Genomic DNA, 13962 nt, shown 5'->3' on the forward strand with positions numbered 1-13962 from the left:
TTACCAAGGAAACACAGAGCAACAAGCTTGTTTGTTTTTCAAGATTTCATTCTATTTCGATGAAAATGTATTTCAAATAATAATTGTATTCTTATAACTTTTTTTTTATTAGTTAAAAATAAAATCTAAAACAAATCAAAAATAATATTTTTTTTTTCTTTTATTTAGCATGAATGGACTGAATTGATCCAAATGTGCTTGTACTTTTTATTTATAAAAGAGTCTTCCAGAAACTTAAACTGTAGTGTATTTAGCTGGGTAATAAGCAGATACAATTATTTCTAAAATCCTTTTAGGCATATTTGAGGGCTGATGGATGTGAGAGGGGCGTGTCTCACCACTTTGGGCCCCAGCTCCTCCGGGACGTCCTGCTGGTAGATTTGCAGTAGGCCCTTCTTGGCCGTGGGCAGACTGGGGCTGTAGTGTTGGTTTTGGGGCATCTCTCCGAGCCCCAGGACAGGAGGGGATGAGGGCAGAGAGGGGGGTGTACATGGGCTGGGATTCTCCTGGAAGCAATGATAAATGCGGAAACGAGTTATGCTTAAAAGTAGCAAATGTCTTTTTATATTGTATAAGCAAATATTCTAGTACGATATTTGTTTTTGAACTGAATTTACACTTTTATTCCGTAAGGATACATTAAATTGATCAAACGTGACAGTAGCGATATTAATATTACAAAAGATTTCTATTTCAGATAAGTGTTGTTCTTTTGAAATTTCTATTCATTACAGAATGCTGAAAGAAAAACAAAACACAGTTCCCAGAAAAATATGAAGCAGGACAACTCTTTCCAACACTGATATTAATCAGAAATGTTTCTCAAGCAGCAAATCATTATATTAGAATGATTTCTGAAGAATCACGTGACACTGTAGACTGGAGGAATGATACTGAAAAAAATTCTGCTTTGATCACAGGAATTAATTACATTTTACAATGTATTCACATAGAAAACAATTATTTTCAATTGTTTTTACTGTATATTTTATTCATGGTGAGCAAAAGAGACTTCTTTCAAAAACATTTTAATAATCTTACCAACCCCAAACTTAAAAAACGATACTAGTTTGATCAATTCTGACTCACGGATTGAGTGTTTAGGCCACATGGCCTGTCAGGCGTGCGCTGCAGGAAGTCAGAGATGCGCTGTACCAGGAAGTCACGGTCTTTGAGGTTGGCAAACAGGAAGGTCATCTTGTTTTTAGTGCTGATCGACAGTGGACTCGGCAAAACACTGCTGCTGTCCGCTTTCTCCACTATAGTCACCTACAGAGAAAGAATGAGAGAGGAAGTGTTCGTAAAGCTGTTGTAACTGTGTGTGTGTGTGTGTGTGTGTGTGTGTGTGTGTGTGTGTGTGTGTGTGTGTGTGTGTTAGTTCTGTCAAATGATTAACCGTGATTAATCGCATCCAAAATAAAAGTTTTGTTTACATTATGTGTGTGTACCATGTATATTTATTTTGAATATATAAATACAGGCACATACAGTACATATAGTTTACATTATAAATATATATAAATATATTTAATATAAACAGGCTTTTTACACCTTTTCTAAATTCAAATTTAAGCACTTGTCAAGCTTTCACTTTAAACTCTGGTAGAGTACATGTTACATACGCCACACACTTGAGTTTTTCACTTTAAATCAGATCTTATTGTGCTATTAAAAACCACCAGTCTAGATAGCATAAACATTTCCATAATATAAATAGCCAACATACAGTATATATGACAAACATTTAAAAAAAAAAAAAAAAAAAAGATTTTACAGGGTCTCTGCCGATTTTTTTTAAATAATATTTAAGGCTTTTTACCCTGCAACAATAAAATAAATAATTTGAGTGGGGTTGGGCAATATATATTGTAACATATTAAACCATAAAATGAAATGATTTGCAGTTCAAATACAGGTTTTCACAAATAAAAAGATTTAAAAGTGACAAGCCTCAGTCTTAACATTTTTGAATGAAGGAACGAGTCAGAAGTATAAACAAAGTATAAAAAGCCTGTCTGATTTTTTCGTTTAGAACAAACAGCTAATGGGCCTATGTCCTTTAAAAAAAAAAAAAAAAGTTATATAGACAGTAAGATGTGTGTGTGCTTTAAGCTAAATGTCACCCCGTCCCGAATACGGGACGCCTACGTTGACTATACTATATTACAATCAAATCTAATCTAATCTTGACAAACTATATATTGTTGGAAAGGTCTAAGACTCCCAAATATATATTTTTTGTTAAAAATTATGCAGGAAAAGTAATAGATTAAGAGTTTTGACCTTTGTTTAAAAAAAAAAGACTTCCTCTTTGCCTTTTTCTCTATCACATTTTAGAAATCATCAGAAGTTATATATCACTTACAAAACATAATATTTCAAAATTCATCCTTTAAAACCCATTTTAAAATCAGACATTGCATTACCATGTAAATGGCACATCAAAATCATGTCACAAAATGTTTTCAGTCATGAATTATAAAAATTTAGGATTGTATCATGCACATTCAAGTCTATCTTCAAAAACGTGAGTGACAGTTAAGGGGTTAAAGTAAAATAATTCTTTATACTTTTCACTCCTCCCATTTATATATTTCTTAAAGGGGACCTATTATGCTTTTTCACTTTTTAACTTTAGGTCTTTCATGTTGTTATTTGAGTATAAAAATGATCTTCAAAGTTACATAGATATATTTTAACAAATCGCTTTTCAAAAACTACAACAAATTACTCGTTTGGACTACAACACATATTTTCCAGGATTTGTGATATCACAAATATCGACGAATGGGACGAGACCTCGTTGAGCTGCACTAGAGAAGGCAACGAGTGTCATCACATTGTCGGAGATACGCTAGCTTTCCCAAAACAGATGAGCTTAGAGTGGTTACAATCATCTGGGATTAAACTGCGCTCAAATGGATTTGATTTTATGACACAATATGTACACTGAATCTTACAGACAGCTATGGTAAGAGGCAGGAAATTTGTTAATGCATTTATTAAATAGAAATAATTTTTTATTTAGTGCGTGAATAAAATGATCAATTTGTCCATATTTTTTTTTTATCTTATACAAATGTTGTAGTGGTATCATCATTTCCACAAAAATATTAAGCAGCAAAACTGTTTTTAACATTGATAATAATGAGAGATGTTTCTTGAGCAGCAAATCAAGGTATGGGTGTGAATGATTTCTGAAGGATTATGTGACACTGACAACTTCTTTTTAAATAACAAAAGATTTCTAAACGTTTCTAATGATGAATGTTGCATTCCCAAATGCAAATTAAAGCGGCCCAAACCAAGCACAGCACAGCACTAAAAGTGAATCAAAACTAAAAAAAAAAAAAAAGTACTGTAACAGCAGACATGTAGCGTGTCAGACTACAGACTATTATATAATTACAGCACAGTACTTGTCATCTCAAATTCTCACTGCCATTCATTAAAACACACCAGGTCGAGTAACACATTTCAGCTAAATATACACAGTACACCCACACATATATTACATGAATAAAAGCTTTTATTTTGACTGTGATTAATCGTGGATGTGTGTGTGTGCGTTTACCTCTCTCAGGGGAATGATAAGTTGACACAGATCTTCCTCTCGACTGGCAAAGCAGATGTAGTTGTTAGAAACAAACATCTGACCGACGACATGCATCTTAGCGAACGGCGTCCAGAGTGTACAGTCGGTGTGTCCATCCAAACGCTCGTCCTGTGTGAGCCGGAACAGCGCTCTGTACCGCTCGTTCTTTGCTCGTGCATCCAAGTCCCTGAAACATGAGAAAACACCAAATCGCTAAATAAAACCAGACGATTCTGGCAAACGGGGCACTCTGTTTACATAATGAAATTCAAGACTCATTTGTGAACGTCCCGCTCACCTCTTGAGCGCAGAGACGTTTTTGAGGGTCTTGCAGGGTTTGGGGAGCGTGCGGTCGGCGGCAAAGCTCTCGTTGTCCAGCAGCTGTCTCATGGCGATGTTGGCCAGCTGCTCCATCAGTTTAAAGGTCTCGTTGATGTTGAGGAACATAGAGAAGAAGTGCTCTGTGTCGCGTGTGCTCACACGGATGCTCTCTGGGAAAACCAGCGTGGCGTTCTTGTCCAACTGTGTGACATCTGTCCACTGCACCACCAGCGAAACTACAGTCACAGGAATGAAAACAAAGATGGAAAAGATTGGAAAAACAAGAACAGATTTCATTAGGCATGGTGGAAGAAAAGCAGCATGCACTAACAACTAAAGAAGACTTAATTCACTAGGAGACAGCCTTTTTCACAGAGCATTTAACATGACATCACTCAACAGCTATCTGATTGGTCAGACCACTATATCTAATATGATATTAAATATAGGATAACTGTTTAATCCTGTTAACTTTGGTATGCACACTATCTAAAGTTTGTGGGGTTGTTAAGATTTTTATTTTTTGAAAAAAAGTCTTATTTGCTCACCATAACTGTATGTGTTTGATAAAAATAAAGTAAAAAAAAAAAAAAAAAAAAAAAAAAGTAATACAGTAAAATTTTATTAAAATTAGGGCTACACGATTCTGGATAAATTGAAAATCATAATTTTTTTGGTCTCATATAGAGATCACGATTCTCCTACTATTTTTTTATTATTATAATTTTTTTATTATTAGTATTACTATTATCATTATCACAAATATATAAATTAATACTTTTATTTTGCAAGGATTCTTTAAATTGATCAAGTGTGACAATGACATTTTTAACAAAATATTTCTATTTCACACAAATGCAGTTCTTCTGAACTTTCTATCAAAGAAACCTGAAAAAAATCTACTCATCTGTCTTCAACATAATAATAATAATAACAATAAATAATAATAATAATAAATGTTTTCTTGAACTGCAAATCAGAATATCAGAATGATTTCTGAAGATCATGTGACACAGAAGACTGGAGTAATGATGCTGAAAATACAGCTGTGCATCACAGACATTACTAATTTAAAATACATTCAAGTAGAAAGCAGTTATTTTAAATTGTAAAAATATTTCAAAACTTTACTGTTTTTGCAGTACTTTGGATCAAATAGATGCAGGTTTGGTGAGCAGAAGAGACTTTAAAAAACATTACACATCTTATGGTTCAAAAACTGGTAGTTTTTTATATTAGAATAATGAAAACGTTGTTTAAATCACTGATACAACGAATCACTCATAAACCTACTACACTTGTTTCATTACTGGATGAATCAGCATTTTTGAAGGATTCTCTTGAATTAAAAATTAATTCATTGACAAATACATTTAAGATACTTGTCGCCACCTAGTGGTGAAACAGTGCAATCGACAAACGTTATTTGAAGCGCGGTACTTTGAAAAGGGGATTTGTTATATTTTGATTGCTGCCATATAGACATCAATGTTTATATCTAGCTATAAACTTTATTCCAGTATTTCTGTGATAATATAAATGACTGTAAGACAGAAATATTACTGTGTAGTTGAAAAGACCGTTTGTGAAGATGTTACATGCTAACTGCCCTCTGTGTCAGCAGCAGTGCGATCACGGATTTGAATGATGCGGTAAGACTTTGTCAAAGGTTTAAAACAGACTCTGGGAATCATTGTCATTTAGAAATGAGATCGAGAGGGTGTCTGAATCGAGATCGCAATCTTTTAACGATTAATCGTGCAGCTCTAATTAAATTAACTGTTTTCTATGTCAATGCAAAGCTGAATTTTCAGCATCATTACTCCAGTCTTCAGTGTCACAGCACCTTTCAGAAATTATTCTAACATGCTAATATCTATAATGGTTTGCTGGCCGTGTTTTCTTACATTTATTCTTAATCTTTTGTTACATTTATTTAAAAAAGTCATCAAAAATACGACGCTGTTCGTCTGGGTTCTAGGTGCATTGCATATTGTCCAAATTTAGTCCCACTGTCTATTTTACAGAATGCATCAAGTCAGCATGTATCTCACCCTCTTTTCCCAGCAGGAAGGAGTAGAAGCAGAGGTGATTTACGGACAGGTAGATCCAGCCCTGCCGCGGGACTCTGCCCTTCCAGTAGCTGCAGGGGTAATAGTTCACCAGCTTCTCTTCCTCCGGCATTCCGAACAACTTCCGCATCTTCAGCTCGGCTTCACGGAACTTCCCAGGATCCTCGTCTTCCTGAGCCTTGCCACTTTTATTCTCTTCAGCGATGATGCCCTGCAAAGAACAAGTTGAACTTCGGGGTCGGTAAGGATATTTCTGCTCACCAATCCTGCATTTACATGATTCAAAATATGGTATAAATAGTAATAATATGAAATAGTATCATCATTTATTTAAAACAATGGTTTTCTATTTGAATATATTTTAAAATGTAATTTATTCCTGTGATCAAAACTGAATTTTCAGCATCATTACTCCAGTCTTCAGTGTCACATGATCCTTCAGAAATCATTTTAATAAGCTGATTTGCTGCTCAAGAAATATTTCGTTTATCAGTGATGAAAACGTTTTGTAGTTTGTTTTGCCTCAAAACTCCAGCTTGAAACAGTCTCACATTCTTTACATCAAAAAACAAGTACAACCAGTATTCGATTCCTTTTTTAACAAAATAAAGTAAACCTAGCAAACAACAAAAAGTGTGAGAAAGTTGTGTTACTTATTTAGAAAAATATTCAGACCTAGATTAAGATTTGAGGAGCAACCATGATTCACCATCTCTGAAGAAATTACTTAATCCTAATTTATGGCTTCAATACATGTCTTTACTTTGACAAATAAAACGTTAAAAAAAAAAAAGTAAAAAAAAAAAAAAAGTAAAAAAAAAAAAAAAAACCTTCTCACCTGTATTTTGCCCTTGACGAAGGTGGTGATGTCATCGTCATTGTCAAAGATGGACAGAGTCTGCAGTAGGTTTGTTTCGAGCCACTCCCAGTGTTCAGTGATCTCCTTACGAGACGAGCCTGACACACACACACACACACACACACATCAGAATTAACTGTGTCACAGCCTTTAATATGTCACTCAAAATCAGAGCGGCTGTTTAAAGGTCAGATGAGGTTTACACAGGAGACCCAGCCAATGTGACTCAACACGGTCACTGCGATGAGCCCGGGTAAAAGAACCAGAGCTTAAGTCAAAGAGTATCCGTTAAAACATCAAGACAGTTTCCTTTGTTATCGGTCATCTGACTAAACAGATCCAGAATAATCAATTCGTCTGGAGAAAGACAAATCAACTGTTAGCTAGACTGAGAGCTCTAGATCACTTATAATACAATGTCAGTATTAGTTTACAGATGTTTGCCATTTTAAGTGAGTAATTGTTAGATTAATCATTTTAGCATGTGGATGGAGGGACTTGTGCTTATTAACTAAAACCACTGAAAAAAACACTAGACCAGAGGACACTTAAAGGTCAACGTATAACCAGAATCACCTTTCTTTACGATTAAACTGAACCATTACACTCCCCGCCTGCTATAGATGCTTTTATACCACTATTTAATACTAATCAGTCTTTGTATCACTACTTTGGGGAAGCAGGAGAATAATTTGAATCACTGGGCACAAGTAGACACAAGTAATCCCTTTCTTCACAACTTTAACTTCCACTTTTCTGATCCTCTTGACTTGGCTTGGGATGCTTTTTTAGTAATGAGTAGAAGAGCACAGTATATGGCGCTAATAAAACTAATAAAATATGAATAAACATATATGAAAAAAAAAACTATAAGAAATGTCAGAAACTCAAAACAAAATGACTAAAAATATATAGACAAATTCTAATTGAAACAATTTTCCAAAACTATAATTGTATACTGATACTAAAATAAAAATTATATCAGTGTCTCATATGTGCTGTGTTTTAAACTGCATTTTTATTGAAATGCAAATATGTGGAATAAATCTAGTGTATTTTGTGATACAATGTATATATACTGCTCAAAAAAATAAAGGGATCACTTAAACACACAATGTAACCCACAAGTGTTCCCTTTATTTTTTTGAGCAGTATATTATAAAACCGATTGGCGATTTACTGAAATAACATGACTTTAGAAATTCGATAAGAAATCTGAACTTCTGGTTCGAAACTAAAGATTTGCGAAGGTTTCTAAGGTTCACGAAGCAGTGTTTTCAAAAGCATCCATTACGAATTTTAACCAACCCATATAACCCTATAAGTAAGAACACTAGGAAATTAACAGGCACAATATGCGATTTGTCACCACTAGAGGGCGCGTATTCAAAACAAACAAAGAAACAAAGGCGTAGTTAAATGACACTGTGACGGAGTGTGGATCATGAGAGCTGTGGTCTTCTTCCCAACAGCCAATGCAATCCGATGGGACTCATGTTCATCAGAAATGATGTTCATGGATGCGCTAATTATTAATTAACCTAGTAGTAAAGGAGTAGAAGCAGGGTAAGGCTGAAAGCTGCTGAAGCGGAACATGGCCGCTGAACAAGTGTGACACACAGCTCGAAAGCAGCAGAGCTTTTATTATGGCACAAGCGCCCACTTCCGCTCCTTCAGGTCATGCATATGAGGGGGGAAAAAAGCAGCGCTGTTTTATGATACTAGATACATTTAAAGGTTCTGTTCTGATGCTACTCTGTGCTGTTGTCACTGGTCTATTAAAATGTATAACATATTAAAGCATCTTAGGTATTTCCATGTTTTCTATATAACAAAACAGAAATTGAGGGTGTGTGATGTCATTGGCAGGCGACGCAATGACCAGGGACGATTTGATCTCCAGATTTAAACATTCTTTGAAACATCGGGGATAATGTACACGGGGTACATAAATCAACAAAATATATAACTGCTCTGTTCAGTGATTTTTGGATATTTTTATAAAAATCTTACATATTATGCATTCAATATACTTAAATTTTGATATATATATATATATATATATATATATATATATATATATATATATATATATATATATATATATATATATATAAAATGATTATATTTTAGAACAATTACATTATATATTAAGTAAGCACCAACTAATAAATCAGTTTGAAACTAAAATTATGCAGTTGTTGTTGTTTTTCTGCACACTAAGCATGTGAGCACATCCCTATTTTGTGGACATTTAGGAGCCGGATATCTGTGTGATCTTCTACAGACTTTAACAACTGACCACAAGCAATATTCCAGAAGATCTGTGACTCTCCCGTCTGGTGCAGGATCCTGTACGGAGCCACGCGAGCACTCGAGTCCAGCACCACATCCAGCGTACCCACCAGCAAACCTGAGACAAACATAAAGAGACAGAGGTTCACAGGTCACATCTCCACACAGAGAGAGGAAGAGAGAGAGGAAAACCTGTTTTAGTCAATAACAGGCGTCAGAGCGCAGTGGTTTCCATCAGTTCTCATTGCTGAGACACACATATTTACCCAGATAAACACTCGCGCGTGAGACAGGAATTTAAGACATGGCATGCCATTTGTCACACACCTCAACTTCCTCCTACAGTGGTCACATGATCCGTTAATGTGTGATTCTGATGGGAACATAAACACTAACAGGCTTCTTCAAAAGGGATAAAGCTTTGATGCATTGCATAATGCACAGAATATTGCACAAGTGTGACATGAACACACACTACACCTAATAAGAGTCTCACTAAAGTATGACAAAACACCCGTATGATGTAACTTCCAGACAACAACAGGGGAATGCTGAGGTCTTCGTAAGGTAATTGAGTTTATAGTCGGGTTCAGAGGTGAATGCAGTCATTCTGCTGTCATGTGTGACACTCCTCTTAAAAACTGCCTGTTTTAGGAGCCAAGGAAATGCATATGAATATCTTTCACAGGAGGGAAGCAGAAGTTAACATATTGTGACACAACACAAACCAAGCAAAGGCTTTTCTTCCATGAAACTCAAGATATATATATATATATATATATATATATATAAAACAATGTTAAGCCATTTAACCATGAAACTGAAGAGTGTGTTTTATATATGGCAAATATCAGGCACCTAAGAAATGTTACATTTATAATTTCAACCATCTGTAATTTATTTATTACTGTATTTCTTAAAAAATTCTACATGAAACCATACATTTATGAATTACAAACATATAAATATACTTAAATATAACCCATAAAGCAAGTATAAACTTAAATTTCATAAACATGTCAGATATAAATAAACAGATGACGCAAACACAGTCAGCATCTTTGATGAGATGCGACCAAAACAAATCCATCTACAGATTATTCCACGTTATAATGAATCATCAGCTAGTATTACTGCGTTGATAAACTCTTTTTCATTATGCACGTGTGATCTGTCATGCACACGAGCCCCGACTGTGTATATTTGGGTAATATCTCGTACCCGTGAAGCCTCCTCCGCGCCCGTGTCCCTTCCTCCTCTGCAGGATGAAATAAGGGTTCGCCCGCTCGCTCACCCACAGCGCGTTGGCCAGTAACACCTCCTCCGGGATGATCCACATGGCTGCACGGGCGCTTTCACTCAGTATATGCGGCGAATGTGTGAGTTTTAATCATGCCAGAATGAACGGGACTCCAGCCGATGTTTGTCTGCATGAGAGCCGCCCAACTCACTGCGTGCGAAACCAGCCACCGTGGAGCCAAAATGGCCTCCTGAGCAAATGGAACTTCAAAATAAAAGTCTTTAGCACCATCTTCTGCTTCTTCTTCTTCTTCAATGAATTTTATTGGCAGCTTCCAATCTTTGTACATTGCCGCCATCTGCTGGATTGAGGTGTGATCACATTGGAAGTCATAAATAAATGTGTATATATTAATAATTGAAAAAAAAAAGAGATCAGAGCCCAAGCCTCAGCTAGCGCTGCGTGTCCAGCTCCTCCAGCTTTAACCTCAGCTCAACCTCCAGAGAAAAAAAAGGTATAATTAAATTGGGCTAAAGTCTGCTAGTTGTGTTTCTTTTAGAAACTCTATCACTGCTTTGGTTGTAGACTGTGTTCCAGGTAACAGGTTGCTCAAAGTAACAGAGTTTTTTGTTACACTCCTAAATTTTTCTCTCTCTTCAGAGTATTGCCTACATGTCAGAAGTACATGCTTCACGGTTTCTGTTTCCGTACAATATGGGCACATTCCTGTCTCATGTTTCCCTATTGTGTGTAATCCTAACCTTAGCCTGGTGAGCCAGGTTTCCTACTGTCTTGAAAGTGAGCTGATCATTTAACTGTTACATGCTGTTGAATACTATATAAATGCCTACCTTTTCCCCCCTTAACCCATTTATCTTGCCAGAGTTTATGAATACCATCTTTAATTATTGTTTTCAATTCTGATTTGCTGAGTGGAACCTGTACTTTAACTTGTTCTGCTTTAAGTGCTTCTTTTGCCAACTCGTCTGTCCTCTCATTACCCACAATACCTGTGTGCGCTGGACCCCAAGTGAACTTCATCTAAAAGATCCTGTCTACATGCAGATTTCCCAGTCTGGATGCTAATTAGGGAAGACATAGAGTACGAACAAATAACAGGTTTACTTGATTTCCCTTCTTCTACCTGCAGAGAAGATTGATAGATGGTTTGAGGTTCTTTTTTGTGGTATAACATTATATTTAGGAATTTATACAGCCAACCCCGTTTTACCTGCTGGTTCTTTGGATGCATCTGTAAATATTTGTACTGTGTCATTACATTAGATACTGCTGTACACTTTGAAACGTTCCTGTCTTGATAATATTTTGAGCTTCCAGATTCACTAAAGCAGGGGTTTTCAAAGTGTGGGGCGCGCCTCCCCTGGGGGGCGCCAGAGCATGTCAGGGGAGGCGCGGGAAAAATTATAATAAATTAAAAATATAATTGTATAATTGTTTAATTATTATAAGTATTTTTTATTATATTTGAATGTTTTTACTTAAATGATACTAAAAAAAAAAAAAATATGAGAAACATTTTTCACCCAGAAGGCCGTAGCTTTGAATTTGCAATTCAGACACTATTTTTCCAACGAGACAATCCAGCACGAGTGGGTTCGCGATCCATTCAAATTCAAGCCAGCAGAAAGTGACGCACTGTCTATACAAGATGAAGAGGCTTTGATTGATCTGACTAGTAATCATTACTGCAGCAAATGATTGGACATTTCTGGATCTCTATTCAAAATGAATATCCTGAACTTACAAAAAGGGCACTGAGGAAAATTTTACCATTCGTTTCAACGTATTTGTGCGAATCAGGATTTTCTGTTCTGACATTCATCAAGAACAAATATCGTTCACGTCTTCAAGTGGAGGATGACCTTCGTCTGTTTCTGACGTCTCTGCAACGACGTCTGAATTAGTCTTCTCTGGGCAGTAAGGAAACAAATGCATACCGCTCACTAAGGTAGGGATATAATTATGTAAGCACATTCATCAGTAGTAGAGATGTTTACATTTTGGCGTTGTTTAAAGTTCTTTCCACACTCTGTTACAGGTAACGTTAATCTGACTGTTTTGACTGGGGTGGACAGTTATTGCAATTTTAAATTGCTAAAAAAATATCCATCGTGGTTTTTGTTTCATATCCTAGTTTTAAAAACGTTATATTAACCTACTTGTTATTACTCTAAAAATAACTGCACATGTGCAATTTTAACACAAATAATAATAAAAGCGAGTAAACAGTCTGTCATTGTGTGTTTATCTTTGTGTGTGTGTGTGTGTGTGTGTGTGTGTGTTTTGGGTGGGGGGGGGGGGGGCGCCACTGGGTAAGATGTGTCAAAAGGGAGGCCCTCTGTCTTAGACTTTGAAAACCCCTGCACTAAAGGATAGCAGAAAAACCAAGGTGGAATTGTGCTCAAGTTAACATTTTTGCTGCAAGGTATAGTACTGATTCCCATGTCATCTGCCTCTTTATTGCTGTTCCATCCAAAACTGCTATTTACAGTGCGACCATATTCCCAGCATTCTTCTAACACCAGTTTTGTAGGATGTGTAGTTTCAAGCCCTTGTAAATTTACCCAATATGCTAGAGAAAGTTTTAACCTCCTAAGATTTAAAGGCATCTCCCCTACTTCTTCTTGCAGTGCTGTTGATGTTCGGAGGACTCCTGCACCCTGTCCAGTTCAGCTAATGTAGTTTTTGCTAGTGTTTTGTATACTGTACATCCATAGTCAAACACTGATCGGATTATTGCAATATAAATTATTTTCAAAAAAGATCCTGATGCCCCCAACTGTACCCAGAAAGACACTTCAAAAGATTGATTGCTTTCTTACATTTGTCTACCATTTTCTGAACATGATTTTTAAAAGTAAGTTTACTATCAAACCACACACCAAGATATCTTAAGTCATTAACCTGTTTGAGAGATTGTCCTTTTATCTTGAGATCTATTGTGGGTATTACACTTTTCTTAGAAAAACAGATGAGTTGCGTTTTTTCCACTGAGAGGTGGAACCCCCAGTCAAATGACCATGTTCCAACCCGATTAAATTGCTGTTTGCATCCTTTGCTGTAAATTGTCAATATTACGGCCCCTTACCCACAACGCTCCATCATCTGCATATAATGCCCTGTTTATCCTTTGGTTCACTTCATCAAACACATCATTAATCATTATATTAAAAAGAATTGGACTGCATACACTACCTTGTGGGTTGCCATTTTCTATTATGTATGTGCTTGATGACTCCGACCCTATCCTGACTTCTATGGTTCTACCCTTTAAAAAATCTTTGATCCAATTGAACATTTTACCTCCTATTTCCATTTTATTCAACTTAATTAAAAGTCCTTCTTTCCACAGCATGCCATAAGCCTTCTATAAATCAAAAAAGGTTGCCAAAACAGATTCTTTGTTAACTTGTGCTTTACATATGTCATTCTCCAGGCAGACTACCGGATCCATAGTTGTTCTTCCATTACTGAATCCACTCTGATATGGTGTAATCAGCCCTCTGCTTTCTAATTTGTACACTAACCTTTTAGTAATCATCCTCTCCATGAGTTTACA

The 13962-nt window shown here is 36.0% G+C and overlaps 1 protein-coding gene across 2 annotated transcripts in view; it reads right to left on the minus strand.

Moving 5' to 3' along the window:
• The window catches only part of LOC127971833 (TBC1 domain family member 9B), a 31038-nt gene extending 20370 nt beyond the window's left edge, over positions 1 to 10668 (minus strand). The window contains exons 1-8 of one of the 2 annotated variants that reach the window (XM_052575082.1): positions 10364 to 10668; positions 9150 to 9260; positions 6827 to 6945; positions 5971 to 6199; positions 3894 to 4152; positions 3575 to 3782; positions 1090 to 1269; positions 339 to 506 (exon numbers count right to left, since the gene is read on the minus strand). In XM_052575082.1, coding sequence (XP_052431042.1) covers positions 339 to 506; positions 1090 to 1269; positions 3575 to 3782; positions 3894 to 4152; positions 5971 to 6199; positions 6827 to 6945; positions 9150 to 9260; positions 10364 to 10481 — 1392 coding nt within the window. In that variant the 5' untranslated portion in view covers positions 10482 to 10668. The remainder of the gene's footprint in view (positions 1 to 338; positions 507 to 1089; positions 1270 to 3574; positions 3783 to 3893; positions 4153 to 5970; positions 6200 to 6826; positions 6946 to 9149; positions 9261 to 10363) is intronic. The other variant, XM_052575083.1, reaches the window with a different exon arrangement.
• Positions 10669 to 13962: the final 3294 nt, after the last annotated feature.

This window comes from Carassius gibelio, chromosome B14 (assembly GCF_023724105.1).
Source record: "Carassius gibelio isolate Cgi1373 ecotype wild population from Czech Republic chromosome B14, carGib1.2-hapl.c, whole genome shotgun sequence".
NCBI classification, from domain to species: Eukaryota; Metazoa; Chordata; class Actinopteri; order Cypriniformes; family Cyprinidae; genus Carassius; species Carassius gibelio.